A 15,755-nucleotide genomic window follows, 5' to 3' on the forward strand; every position below is an offset into this window, starting at 1 on the left:
CACTTTCATGCATTGGAGAAGGAAATGGCAACCCACTCCAGTGTTCTTGCCTGGAGAATCCCAGGGACGGGGGAGCCTGGTGGGCTGCCGTCTACGGGGTTACACAGAGTTGTACACGACTGAAGTGACTTAGCAGCAGCAGCAGCAGCAGCAGCAGCAGGGGTTTGCATGCTGAGTCCCTTCAGTCATGTCCTACCCCATGGACTGTAGCCCACCAGGCTCTACTGTCCATAGAATTCTCCAGGTAAGAATACTGGAGTGGGTTGTTGTGCCCTCCTCTGGGGGATCTTCCCAACCCAGGGATCGAACCCTCATCTCTTATGTCTAACCTACATGGGCAGGTGGATTGTTTACCGTTAGTGCCACTTGGGAAGCTCCATTAGAGGTTTAGACATAGGCATTACTTACGTGTCTGTCCCTGGCATAAGAAGGATGCTTTATCTGCCTTTGTCACTAAGAGCTTGAATCTCTCCTTGGCAACAGGTTGCACAGAACCACATCTCTCTTGGGCAAGAAGAAGAATTTTCTCCTGTTACACAAACTTTGGTGTCCCTCCCAACGTGTTGGTGGCATCTGTGATAGTGAGCAGGGAGATCCCCACCACTCACTTGGAGGCAGACAGATTAATCTCAGAGGTCATACCTGCCACGAAACTTCCACCCAGGAATGGGGAGGATTAATGAGATGCCATTCCCATTGCAATTCACGCTCTTTAGACGAAAGTCACTAAGTACTCGGTATTAGAGATAGGGATTATATAGGTAATCAAGCAAAGAAGATATTCAACTGTTCCTAGCTACTAAAGGAAACTTTAATCTGGGGGTGGGCGGAGGGGGGTGAAGCGGGGAAAACGCTGAGTATTAAATATGAAGTTGGGTGAAAGCCGATGTCCCTCATGATGCCAAGGTCCAGGATTACAGTGTGAAATGCTGTGTACAGTATAAAGATAGACCCAACTGCCTTATGAACTAAGCCTTGGGGAGACTTACTATTCATGGATTCAGATGAAGACCTTAAGACACTTTTGTCATACGTGCCTCTGCCATCATGAACCAGTGTACAGCTTTAGTATCAGGAGAAATGTGGCAAAAACATTAGCAAACTACCCCACCCTGCCTGTCAGAGAATGTGGTTCTGGTTTCTTCTGTTTATTACAATGTGTCCTCAACTATCGTTTACCTGCCTCTGGTAGGATGTGAAACATTTCAAATGGCATATAAGAAACCATTTTTTAATTTATTTTAATTGTTAGGAAAAATAATGGTGACATTCTGAGATCAGTATGTATCAGTGAAGATTTGAGGAAGAATTCACTAGTGTGCTACAGGGGCAGGAGTAAGAAGTAAGTGGATGGGAAGATAGTTCATTACAAATGTAACATGCAAACCTCCAGTCGTTAAATATATCGAGCTTCTCATGGTCAAACATATAAGAAGTAGCTGAATTGGAATGTGACTAGTTTTTCAGAAGTTCATATTTTAAAGTCCTAATTTCTTCTGTTTATTATGGTATGTTCTCAACTATAGTTTGCCTGCCCCTGGTAGGATGTGAAACATTTCAGAGGGTACGTGAGAAATCATTTTTTAATTTATTTTAATCATTAGGTATTACTATATCTTAACATGTATTAGAGAAAAGCAACCCATGAAGCCCATGATTCATAAATGTAATTGCTAGAACCATGATTCTCAATACTGGTTGCATATTAGAATCATACAGAATGCTTAAGATTTTTAAAGAAACACCAATGCTGGTGCCACAGTGGATCATGAAATTAGAATCTCTGAGAGGTGCTCCCACCCTAAATATTTCATGAAAGCTCTCCCAGGTGATTTTAAAGAGCAGCCACCATTGGGAACGGCTTGAATAGACTAGAATTAAGCATTTCAAAGTGATCAGTTTTAAATAAAATATTAAGTAAATAATATACAGATATGGCAGAGAGCATAAAGATACTATATTGTGCTAATAACTGGAGTTCAGTAACTTATCTCTGTCATGGGTAGCTCTCATTCTGGGAGGCAACACTGATCCTAGGTAGCACATTAGATTTGGGGGCTAATCAATAAGACTGTCTGTTTTCCAATATGTCACCCTCTGACTCTTCCATGTTTTGGTTCAGAAATGTTAACTTTTATTCTTTCCCTTTTGCCTTTTGGCACCTCCATCAATACACCCACCTTATTGGACCTTAAAACAGATGAGGGGAAAAAGGATGATAAGAACCTACAATGACAGGTTACTAGATAGTGGGATTGCAAGTGACTTTGACTCCTTTCACCAGTTCGTTCTTTTCTTCATCATTTTTTCATTCCTACAAGTATTTATTGAGTACCTACTATATACTACTAAGTGTTTAAGTAAACTTAGAATTTTTCTCAATAAGCATGTGTTGTCTTTATGATCAAACAAATTTTAAAGTCACTTCCATTTTAGGAAAACTAAGGGAAAGATTCTAGAAGGCAAGGGCACCCCACTCCAGTACTCTTGCCTGGAAAATCCCAGGGATGGAGGAGCCTGGTGGGCTGCAGTCCCTGGGGTCGCTAGGAGTCAGACACAACTGAACGACTTCATTTTCACTTTTCACTTTCATGCATTGGAGAAGGAAATGGCAACCCACTCCAGTGTTCTTGCCTGGAGAGTCCCAGGGATGGGGGAGCCTGGTAGGCTACCATCTCTGGGGCCGCAGAGAGTCGGACATGACTGAAGTGACTTAGCAGCAGCAGCAGCAGGGGAAAGATTGAGGGCAAGAGGAGAAGGGGGTGTTGGAGGATGAGATGGTTAGATAACATCACTGACTCACTGGACGTGAGTTGGAGTGAACTCCGGGAGATAGTGAAGGACAGGGAAGCCTGGCATCTGTGGGGTTGCAGAAAGTCGGACACAACAACTGAACAAGGACAACAAATACTGTATAATCCTCCCAGGTAGCTAGTGGTAAAGAATCTGCTTGCTAATGCGGAGACACAAGAATCGCGGGTTCCATCCCTGTGTCGAGAAGATCTCCTGGAGTAGGAAATGGCAACCCACTCCAGTGTTCTTGCCTGAAAGATTCCATGGACAGAGGAGGCTGGCGGGCTATAGTCCCTACACAGGGCATCAAAGAGTCGGACATGACTGAACGACTAAGCACAGAAAGTACTGTACATGGCTGACATTCTCCAGTCACAATGTAGCTGGTGGGGAAAAGGGGTGACCCTGGTGTCAGAAGTTGAGAAGTGAAGGCATTTTCAGCCAGACCTGAAAATCACAGAAGGGTTGTGTGAGAAAGCCCTGGAGATATTTCCTCTGTGAAATGGAGGAAATAAAGCCCATCCTGAGGCACTGGAAAAGGTGTCCAAGCCCCTTTTCCTCTATTCTTTCATCTGTTAAATGGGGATAATGGTTCTCTGTGTTTTCCTGCCTCAGAGAGGCATTAGCAGGTCTATTTAAAGGCTCTTCTCAGGAAAGCTGCTGTGTAATTACCAAGAACAGCTATGATAAAGAAACCTAAATACAACATCAAATCAGCTGGAACACGTTCTCCGGGGAGTTTACTTCTCTGGAAAAATTTAAGAAAAGGTAGCAGCTCTCCTCTGGGGACTTTTGGGTACCCTTCTAGCTGGAAGTTTAGGGAAGGCTAGCTGATTTGCAAAAAAGTCTCCTTCTGGCCATTGATACAGGATCTTCTTCTGTTTACTTTTCCCCATAGTCTAAGCAGTTTCCTCCTTAAATTTGTCTTTCATGTTTTTTTCAGATCTTAACTCAGAAACACTTTATTCCTGAAAAGAATCTCAAGCAAGGCACTTACCTATGAGAAAAAGAGAGAGACAAAGAAAGAAAAAGGGAGGTTATAACGTGGAGGATATATGTATTTTACAGAGGATAAGCGATGGGGAATTCCTTGATAATTTATAAAAAAAAAGGACTAATGTAATTGATCATTAATGTCAGGCTTTGCTGAAATTCATTTGACAAAGCATGTAGGTTAGATTAGAGGGGAGCAGAAGCTCACAAAGCAAGGACATCACAGTTAAAACAGCTCCAGAGAAAGCCAACCCAGCTGAATCAGGTTACTGGCAGTTTGGTTGAAATGAAGAGATACATATTTTTATATTGGTTGATTAACAATGTTATGTTAGTTTCATGTGTACAACAAAGTGATTAAGTTACACATAATACATGTATCTATTCTTTTTCAAATTCTTTTCCTAATTAGGTTGCTACAGAATACTGAGCAGAGTTCCCTGTGTTCTACAGTAGTCCTTATTGGTTATTCATCTTAAATATAGTGGTCTGTACGTGTTACAGCTCCAGAATCCATAGAGCATTGGACTTGATAGAACATTGACTATAACAGGAAAATGAGAGAAGAGTCAGGATTACTGTAAAATGTGGTGACTTGGATATCATAAGGTTTGGAGACTTCCTTAACAAGGAGCTCCCAGCCAGGAGTGAGTGAGTAGGTTAAATTTATGAATGAGATCTAGACCAATACCATTGCAGGAAGCCCAGTGGTTTTTTATATTTTTGTTAAACTTGCTTAGTAAATATTCTGACTGCTTATAAACAGTGCACCTATGGTATCTGAAAAGACTTCTAAGCAATAAAACAAAATGCCAAAGGTTAATAAATGATGCATAATAATAATAGCTGCCATTTATCGATTGATTACTATGTGTTCAGTGCTCAGTCACTCATTCGTGTCCTATTCTTTGCAGCCTCATGGACTGTAGCCCGCCAGGCTCCGCTATGGAATTTTCCAGATAAGAGTACTGGAGTGGGGTCATTTCCTACTCCAGGGAATCTTCCTGACCCAGGGATCGAACCCATGTCTCCTGAGTCTCCTGCATTGACGGGAGTATTCTTTACCACTAGCACTACCTGGGAAACCCTGATTACTATGGGACTATATAAGTATTTTCCATATGCAACTCAGATGTCATCTGGTGGATTTTCAGATCTGCTAAAGATCTGGTAAATTTGTTACAAACCCCTCCAATCCCACGGCCTGTGGAAATTCAAAACCTGTCTGTTTCTGTGAATCCTGGGGGCGCAGAGGTGGTTTTTACATCTTCCCAGTTTTTCCTGCCTCTCAGGTCACTACCATACATCACTACTGTATCACTAGATACGAAATGCCTCCTTGACTCAATGCTTGTATAAAATACTAAGCCTAATACTAGGGTTAGCAAAGTTCACTGAAGTTGGAAAGTCATGGGAAAGTTAAAACTTCTTCCTGTCTTCTCCAGCCTCTCTCTACTGGATTATGTTGGGGGCATCAATTTTGTCTCTCCTCACTGTGCAGAGGCATCGTCTTTAAAGGCAAGAGCAGCACAAAATGCCTTTCCTTTGCTTAAGAGACTGGCTGTAGAAGGTGGCTCTATTTATGAGTTGCAGCCATTTCTTTTCAAACATTACACTTAGATGACTTTAACACTCAAAACATTCCCACTTTACAGATGAGGCAACTGAGGCTTCAAGGTGTTGAATACCAGCCTAAGGATAGAAAATACATGAAGTGGTAAAAAAGAGAACTTAAATCCAGATCTGGCTGACTCTTAAAATTAACTTAGCCTGGGGCTTCCTTGGTGGTCTAGTGGTTGGGAATCTGCCTACTAAAGCAGGGGACACATGTACGATATTTGGGAGGATCCCACAAGCCTCGGGGCAACTAAACCCTCAAGCCACAACTATTGAGCCTGCCCACATAGAGCCCATGCTCCGCAACAAGAGAAGCCACCACATTGAGAAGCCCGCTTATTGCAACTAGAGAATAGCCTGCATGCAGCAACGAAGACTCAATGCAGCCAAAAATAAATAAATCGTAAAAATATTAAAATTGGCTTTTGAAGGATGGAATAATTATTATCTACAGGTGGCTCAGGTAATATTTATCTACAGGTAAAGAATCTGCTTGCCAAAGCCAGAGATGCAGGAGACACAGGTTCCATCCCTGGGTCGGGAAGACCCCCTGGAAAAGGAAATGGCAACCCACTCCAGTATTCTTGCCTGGAGAATCCCATGGACAGAGGAGCCTGGCAGGCTGCAGTCCATGGGGTCGCAAAGAGTCAGACATGACTGAGCATGCACAGACTTACCCCCATTTACACTGCCACTTCAAAACTGCTTAGTTTTTTCATTATACATTTGTTTAAACACACACACACTTCTAAAGACCGTATATGGGGAGCTACAGAGTAAAAATCCAAATATTTATGTATCATTTCAGAGAGAATGAGTTGGGATAATTAAAATATGTAAACAATGGAAATGTGATGCTATTATTTTTAAGTAATAAAATTTTGATGGGGATATGGGATACTCACTTATCTACCTGCATATTACACAAAAGAATAGCTACATCGATGATACGGCAGTGATGGGAAGGAGGAGGACAAAGAGAAAAGTGATGGTGATAGATAGCATTTGATTGGCACTGTTATAAATGGCTTACATGTATATGTGTGTGTGTGTGTTTGTGTGTGTGTGTGTGTGTGTGTTTAGCCCTGAGCATTAAACAAACCTATGCTTTAGATCTATTCTTATCCAATTTTACAAACGAGATTCAAGAGGGCAAAGAGGCTAGCCCAAGGTCACTCATTTCAGAATGTGTGTATGCTAAGTTGCTTCAGTCGTCTTCAATTCTTTGCAACCCTATGAACTGTAGCCCGCCAGGCTCGTCTGTCCATGAGATACTCCAGGCAAGAATACTGGAGTGGGTTGCCATGCCCTCCTCCAGGGAATCTTCCCAACCCAGAGGTCCAGCTGGCTTCCCTTAAGTCTCCCGCATCGGCAGCTGGGCTCTTTACCACTAGCGCCACCTGGGAAGCCCCATCTCAGAATAGTGGAAGCAAAACGTCTCCCTAATTGTCAGATCTACACCCTTAACAACCAGGCTGTCCTACTTGGAGAATCATGATGTTTCTGATGGATGTCCCCACTAGGATGGAAGTAACTACCATGAGGAATAGGGGATTTTTTCTTCTTGTTCACACTATGATTTTTAGTGTTTAAAACACTGTAGAAACTGGAACATAGTAGAAACTCAGTAATTGTTAAATGACAGATGAAACAAAGTCTCAATCAGTAGAGGACATACAAGCATTTAAAAAGAGTCATGCATTGGTGTTTAAAATACTTAACTAAAAGAAATACAGGATAGGGGAAAAACTGACTTGAATATCTGGCTTGTCTTGCTTTAAAAAAAAATCTATATTTGTAGTCAGCTGGAAGCTGTACAGGAACCAACACTGTGCCATGCCAGCTGAAAGACCATTGTCATTTTGGAAAGCCTTAAAAAAAAGTATGTCCATCACATATTGTATTTGTTATATGTGTACAGTTCTGACCTTCACATTTTTTAAAGGGACAGTGATTGTCTAGAATACACTCAAGAAGGTGAACAGCATAGTAAAGAAAATTAAAACTTTTTCAGAAAGAAAGGGAAATTTTCAACATGGAAAAGAGAAGACACATAGCAACTGTCTTCCAGTATGGGAAAAGTGCCATGACAAAGAGCCGGGCACTTGTTCTTTTTCTCTGAAAGACTTTTCAGCTCAGCATCAGGAGAAGAAAAAATAGATTTAACACAAGTGTCCAATAGCTTTCCACAGTAGAGTGCATTTGAAAAACTAAGATCCATTTCCTTATAAATTTCCAAGTTAATAATAATGTTTACTTATTTAAAAAAAAAAAAAACTATTGAAAGGATTTCTACATTATATGGAGAACTGAACCAAATGAGTGGCCTGAAGTCTGCCTGTGTGACAGAATCAACCAGAAAACTGTAACATTATTGATTTTTAAGACCTCATCCCACTGAAACATAACCTCTGGAAATTGAGACCTAAGAATTTAATCTCAAAAATCTGAGTTTTTTAATCCCCTCAGGTGATTCTGATGACTTTCCAGGCTTGGGAATTGCTGAAGAAGACAAATTTAAACTTCTCTTTTAATTCTCTGACTTAATGATTTTTCAGAATACTGCAGAACATTTTATTTAATAAATAGTTGAGAATAATTTGTTATCTGTAAAAAAAACAGCCTAAATGTAGGTGGGTGGCTCTAAAGTGCCAGCAGACCAACTGACTTCTTAAATTGGTTAAAACTCTTCTTGCAACCTAGTTAATAAAAACTTTTTATATGTATCCTGCGAAGGAAAACTTTACCTGGCCTGTTTCCCAATTATTAAAGTTCCAAATCACTGAAATATAAATAAATGAGACTTTACCACACTTAGAACACCAGTATGATGAAAAATTTGTTTATACCAGGAGATTTTAGGTTATTCTTCAATCATTCATCCCCGGAACCAAAGTACCTATGCGCACGAGCACACACGCATACATACGCACACACACGTACAAATGTGACACATGGTAAATGTTGGGTGATTACTGAGCTGGAACAAAGGAGACCTTCAAATTCCGTTGCCTTTTTAACCTTATATTTTTCTAAGCAGGAATCTAAGAACCCAAAGGCATGCAAATTGTATTATTAATCACGACATTCTCAGCTCTTTAAGTTTCTCTAATTACTTACCTTTTAAATGTATTACTTTGGTCTAGGAAGTGCAAAGATGAAGAGTGAAAATAAATATTTTAAAAATATTAACAGACTTAAAGAGAATAGATTAAGTTTGGCTAAATTACTTTCCTATGTAAAGAGCTTCTAAAAAGTATACTATGTTGCCATATAAAGGAACTCTATTGCAATATTGTAGATTTTGTCTAATCTAAAATTAAACCTGTAAAGCTCTACTGGAATTGTTTAGAAGAGAATAATGGAAAGCCCCCTCAGCAAGTTAATTCAGATCCTTCTAATTTTACTTTTCTAGTTCACAAGGTATCTTTTTTCATGTTTTCAAATTGAAGTTCACACACATCAAATAAATGGCATGATAATCAGAGGTTTCAATATCTGATATGCATTCATTATTATCTGTCATTATTGTGATTGTCACTATTATAATTGCACACTGTAAAAAGAATGGGAGCTTTTCCACAGGAATTATTCACGTATATTAGTTTCTAGGAGTAATTGAATAGTTGACATTGCGTTTATATCAAAGTAAAATATGTGTTGGTTTTTCTCATGTGTTTTATTCTTAAGAAATAAGAAATGTAGAGTAATCTCTATTAGGTCTCTTTATTTGGCTCTTTATTTAAAGGTTCACAGTTTTATGTCATGTCCAAAGTATATTTTCTTATAACAAGGCTCAAAGACACCCATTATAATCTAATTGATAATTTTCTAAGGACATACAATTATAAGATAACAGCTAGGTAGTGAAATCCTCTTAATTAGCTTGTATTTATATATATGAACTCAACAAGAATCTCAGTGAAAAATACCACTTTTCTTTTTTAACTAATCAGGTTTGGCATAATGAAATAAAGCCCACATTGTACTGTGAATACTAAAGATTGATTTAAAAATCATTTACCTTAGAGTTTACATAGAACATTTCACTTCATTGTTTCATATAATCCTCATGCAGATCAGATATTACTCCTCTATTTAAAGATAAGAAAACATAGGCTCTAAGAAGCCAAGTAATTTATACAAAGTCACTCTGCTAAATCACAAAATTAGTCCTAGAATCCGGGTCACCTGGGTCTTAACCAGAATTTATGTTAAAATAAAAAATTTTTAAGTGATTTGAATTTTAAAAAGATCAGTGACTTGGTATTTAGAAGACCTAAGTCTGAACACTGTTTCTGCCACTTTATTTGACTCTAAGAACTTTCTTACTCCCCTGTTGAGTGAACTATACCTAAGACAGTGCCGTTTGGAGAATCGATGGAGAAATTGCCAAGAAAACCACTCAAATGCATTTTGTTGTTTTATGTGTTCTTTCTTCTGTGCTGTGCTACTTCTCACATGTTTTATCCCATTTTTGCTTTCTGTATGATTCACCTTCACAAGGTAGAGTATTGAACTTTATTTAGAATTGAATAGCATTAATATCAGGTTGGAACATGGAGTAACATAAGCTTTAGGAACAAAATACTCCATGTAAGAATGCCATAAATTGAATGAATGATGATATAAATGTAACAATGCAAAAGCTTTAGAATGTGTCTTCACTCACCAGGGAAGTCATCGTAATGACCTCAGAGCACTGTTCTCTTACAGAAAATACACAACCAATGGGGGATTTCCTTTCCTTCCATGTAATTCTTCAGGAGGCCTGGCTGGTTCAGAGACATGTCCTAGTTGATGCGGAGTCTCTCCTAGCTGCTTTGCCAGCTAACCCTTTGAGTCGTGTCTTTGCTGCCAGGACGGCAGTTGTTACTGTTTGCCAGCTGATCAGTGGCTTATGTATTGATAATCCCAGTCCAGTTTGTAGGGGACAGAAAGGACAAAGACTCTCCATCTTCTTTGGGCATCTTCTTTGGCTCTTTGGGCAGAAATGACAAAGACCCTTGATCCTCTCCTCATCTGGAGAGATGGTCCGTCTCAGGAGATATTGAAAATCACCAGTGGGACTGGTCCAGGGAAATTGGCCTTATCAGTGAATCAAACACCCTTACTTGAGCATCATTTGAGCCATGCATTTATCTCCCTTTGTCGCTCCTGAAACACATTTTTTAAAGCTGTACATTTATTTAAATATTAAAACAGAGACCGAATTAACATTTGATAATTGACTTTGGTCATACCATTCCAATGAATCCTTGCCTCTATGTCTAATGGGTAGACATTAGTCCATCTACCCCCACTTTTGGGCTTCCCTGCAGACTTAGACGGTGAAGAATCTGCCTGCAATGTGGGAGACCTAGGTTTGATCCCTGGGTTGGGAAGATCCCCTGGAGGAGGGCACGGCAACCCACTCCAGTATTCTTGCCTTCTTGCCTGGAGAATCCTCCTGGACAGCGGAGCCTGACGGTGTACAGTCCGTGGGGTCTCAAAGAGTCGGCCACGACTGAGCAGCAAAGCACAGCCACCCCTACTTTCAGTCTAGAGCATGTCCATGCGTCAGATCACGACAGCCACAGAATCGCGACTTCTGGTTGAACGGGTGTGTCTACACATGGAAACTGACAGCAGTCTAAAAATACAGTTGCTGTCATCCTGTACTCACAGAGTGGTTATTTCAGCTAAAACTACAGAACAACAACAAAAAATAGTCTTATGTTAGTTCTGTAAACAGATATTTTGGAGATGATATGGCACTTGAGTTACATATTATTTGCAAGTAAAAGAGAGATATGTACTGCACTGAGTTTCCTTAACCCTTCTCAACAAACCTCCCTAATGACTGAAATCCTCAAAATATGGAGCTTTTTACTATTATATTGTTTCTGTTTTCCAACTACTGATCTATATGATCACCTTCATATACATATAGCCTGTATGATGGGCTTCCCTTGTGGCTCAGCTGGTAAAGAATCTGCCTGCACTGTGGGAGCCCTGGGTTCAATCCCTGGGTTGGAAGGATCCCCTGGGGAAGGGAACAGCTACCCACTCCAGTGTTCTGGCCTGGAGAATTCCATGGACTGTGTAGTACATGCGGTTGCAAAGAGTCAGACACAACTGAGTGACTTTCACTTTCACTACTGATCTATAAGATATATGAGTAGAGTTCCAAAGTACTTCAACTTCAAAATAGTTGAGTTTATTTTTGTTTGTGACAAAATTAATATCATAAGCTGATGTCACATTAAATATTCTACAAATACAGCTGCCCCCAGGCATGAGTCCCTGATACGAGTTTCTCCAGAAAGTGTTTTTTTCTGATGAGCCATACATGAAGCATTCAATGGCACCAGAGTTTCATTAAAGGAATTCTCTTGTTCCCTTCCTTCCCATGGAAATGTCGTTAACTGTATTAAGTTAACTCTCTGAATGTTAGGTTCTTAACCAACAAACAGCACTTCTCCACAAGGGCATACTTCGCCAAGCATCCTTGAATCATAACAACCGTGATGAACGTGTAAGCATAGATTCGGAGCCACACAGTGGGTGGTGATCATATTTAAGAGGAACCCGTTTACATTTATTGACTTACTCCCTCCATCATAGTTGTTGCATTTCTTCCACCACCACCTTCAGCCTTTCAGGTAAATGAGAAGTTCAATTATATGTAAAGTGACCGTTAAATCAGCAGGGCCCTTGTGGGGGTCTGGGCCTCCCCTTCTCCCTCCAATCGCAAGTGAGCTCAATCCATTACTGTTCCCAGGATCGTACATCCATCAGGTCAAGTGTGCAGGGCAGGGTGCATCTTATAGCTTTTACTGCATATGAGATGTTGCAGGCCTGTTCTCAGGAACTGCCAGGCAGCCTGGGAATCACAGTCACGGTTAATAGCAGCGAATTGCCAGCTCTTGATGGGTGGGTAGTCACTCCTTTCAGTGGTTGCCCCCTGGGGGGAGAAGGTAGAAAAACAGAGGGAGGGAATTAGAGTGACTTTGCACAGTTGAGCAAGTTCATGCCGCTGGATCAGTGGCAAGCATTGGCAGGGCTCCGCTCCGGGGAGGCTCAGAACAACCTCACAGTCTCATTTTTACCAATTGGTGCTGCTGTGTTGCCAGTGGTGCCCAGGGATGGGGGAAGGGGGAGGAGGAGCTGGGAAGAGCATGAAGGCAGAAGTCTCAGCTAAATTAAACAAAAAGTCCTGTTGGCGCTGGTGAACCCACCCCAGTTAGCCCCTGTGCTATTAATTGTACCAAACTGGTATTTGAAGTTCGCCGGGTGATTAAAGAGTTGGCTCACAAACTCTCTGCATAACCTTAATTTTTTCAAGGTTCTTTGAGTGGAGAATGGTTTATAATAATGATTTTGACTAATACGATTTTTGACATGCAACTTTAATGCTTAACCTTAGTACAACTCCAGAGCATTTCATGTGTACTCAGCTGTAAAGAGTGATGATTTAAAGGGATAATATAAGAAAAAGGTCGTTCTAGAATGAACCTCTAACAAATTGCATAAAAGGAGCTTATTATTCCTTGAGTATGGGGATATGCCGTGCTTCTGATCATTTCTTTGCTTGGTTCAAAAAAAAATTTTTTTTTGTTGAGAATGAATGGGAAAAGAAACACGAAAAAAATGAAATAGAAATCTGCAAGCAGGGAACATTCTTTTGATGGTTATGATTTTGTTGCCACTAAAAAGGCTCTACAATAATGTGGTTATTCATCTCCTCTTTTGTTTTGGGTGAAGAATTCGCTCTAACAAGAAAATGCTGTTATTGGTCGGTGGATTGCCTCCTGGGCCGGACCGGCTCCCCAGCAATCTGGTTCAGTACTACGATGATGAAAAGAAGACCTGGAAAATCCTCACAAGTGAGTGCCTTTCTTTCTTTATTTACCCACCTATTTATTTCAACATAGAGCTATCTGGATTCGAAAACATGGTTAATCAAATTAGACATTTTATTGATTTGTTACCCTTTGGAAGTCTGTGAATGTATCACAAGAGGTCTAGAGTAAAAGACTAAATCGACATTGCAGAGGTGGCCAACTGGGTAGTGGGAAGACGCTTAAACGAAAAACTGGCCTAAAATCACTGCACCAAGTTGCTGTGTCTGCTTGTGTTTCTTTCAAGAGAAATTCTTCAGTTATGTTTTTGCTCTTTGAAAAGGGAAAGCTTGCTGAACAGCAGTCAGCTAGTAAATTTCCTCAGGTCCAAATGGTTACTGAGTTCATTGTCTCTGTAATTAACATTGGGTTTGCTTTAGAGGCCTCTTTGCTCCTTAACCTTTAGGCTGTGGTCTCCAGTCTTTAGAAAACCACCCCCTTCCCATGCTCCACTGCTCCCATGTCCACTGTTCAAATGGACAGAGATACCCCAGTCCAAGCCTGACTGCATTAAATTGTGCTTGCAGACTTCCACCCAAGATTTTTCTCCTCCCTTCCTTAAAGGGTGATTGTGTTTTACAGCAAACCTCTTGCCTTGGGCACTGAGATTTGGAACTTATTGTTACATCGGTTATGATTCCCAATCTGACTCGGTCATGGAATCAAAAATCATCGTTTCTTGAGTGCAGCAGGCTGTGTGCACCAGTCCCCTCGTGGGCACAGTGGCTGCACTGGTCAATAAAACTAAATTTTAACTGTCAAAATTGCCCAGAGCTGTATAGATAAAATAGTAAATGAGCAATTTTGATCCATAAATCAAAGCCATACATTTAAAACCCGCCAAAGTGAAAGTTAGATTTCCTTGTTGCATGTGTCTTTTGAAGCAGTTATATATTTTAGCAAATTTTTTAAAAAGTCGTTTCCTCTCCTCTTATGGAAAGCCCTTTAAAATAACAGAAAGAGGACAACAGTTTGCCCACAAATGCAAGAGAGGAGTAGAGGCATATGAGGTGGTGCTTGGAATAATACATTTCGCAGCTGGCTTACTCCAGCAAACCTGCAGACCTGTAGTAGCATTGTCCAGAAACTGCAATGCGAAGGCTCCCTGGACACCTACACACTCTGGCTGTAGTAATGAAGTAGTGGAGGGTAGCTGCCAGATTAGGAAGGAAAAAACAAAAGTAAGTTAGAGATACCCTCAAATGATATTCATTCTCTTTTTGACAAAATACTGTTCACAGTAGTTGAAACATCTGAATGAGTGACCCTGATGCTGGGAAAGATTGAGGGCAGGAGGAGAAGGGGGTGACCAGGGATGGTTGAATGGCATTATCAACTCACTGGACATGAGTTTGAGCAGACTTGGGAGATAGTGAAGGACAGGGAAGCCTGGCGTGCTGCAGTTCATGGGCTTGCAAAGAGTTGGACATGACTTGAACAACCACAATGAGTGCCCAAGCTGTGTTTTTCAAGATGCATCAGAAACTCAAGCTAAAGTAAAACCAAAGAATCAATTTTCTGATACTTGATCAATAGAGAATGTCTACACAGAATGAGATGTGGATACCCAGAGGAGGTGAGAGGGAAGAGGAAGGACAAGAGATTCTTGATGAAAAAGGACAAAAACAGAGGCCAGGGGACAGGGAGATATTAGACCCAAACAATAAATGATATTCATTCACAAATACATCTCTTTTCCCAGGTACATCAGGCAGTGTCCAATTATCTAGTGGTTTGAAGGCCTTCATTAAAGGCAAAAAGATTAATTAAAACATTATGAACAACTCATGAAAAGTCTTATGTTCCTTTCAAGCCTTGTTCAGAAAGAGAGTGCTCATCTAATTTATTGTTCAACCTGGGAAGCTTAGAGTCTGAAATGGGGATCTGTTAATTCTTCTGGGACAACAGGTAGGACCAGAACATAGGGTCACCCTACTTCAATTCCTTATATTGCCTGATTAACTCTTTACTTAGTGAAGTGCAGTAAGAAAGCATGAACTTGAGTTGGTCAGACCTAGGTTTGAACCCATGTCTGTGACCTTGAGCAAGTCATGTAAATGTCTTGAATCATGGCTTATTCATTCTGTCAACATCCTTTCAGTATTTTTAAAATAAAATTGTGTTGGTAAACCATCAAGCACACAGCAGGAACTCAAAAAATTGCAAATGTTACTGCTATTGTTGTAACACTACCACCAATATTGGCACAAGGACTGTGTGTACCTTTGTATTTTCGAGGTATCAGTCAACTCAAGCTCTCCAAGCAGAGGGGAGACAAATTACGCTGTAACAGATCCAGTACTAAATCCACCATCCTGGAGTACGGAGACCATTTTCTCTAGTTTTCGTGCATTGAGCGTAGACGTCTTCAGACTAAGAAGTAAAGACAAATGGGTTCTGTTGACTTCATCAGATTTGAAATTGGAAGGAAATAAAGACATTAATGTATAGAAAAGCTCTAATAGAAAC

At 40.4% G+C, this 15,755-nt stretch overlaps 1 protein-coding gene across 1 annotated transcript in view; it reads left to right on the top strand.

Moving 5' to 3' along the window:
* The window catches only part of KLHL14 (kelch like family member 14), a 111,730-nt gene that overhangs the window by 19,693 nt on the left and 76,282 nt on the right, over positions 1–15,755 (top strand). The window contains exon 2 of the mRNA XM_086372850.1: positions 13,150–13,271. Coding sequence (XP_086228976.1) covers positions 13,150–13,271 — 122 coding nt within the window. The remainder of the gene's footprint in view (positions 1–13,149; positions 13,272–15,755) is intronic.

This window comes from Bos grunniens, chromosome 24 (genome assembly GCF_055505025.1).
Source record: "Bos grunniens cultivar Pamir isolate PY7600 chromosome 24, Bosgru_T2T1.0, whole genome shotgun sequence".
In the NCBI taxonomy this organism is placed as follows: Eukaryota; Metazoa; Chordata; class Mammalia; order Artiodactyla; family Bovidae; genus Bos; species Bos grunniens.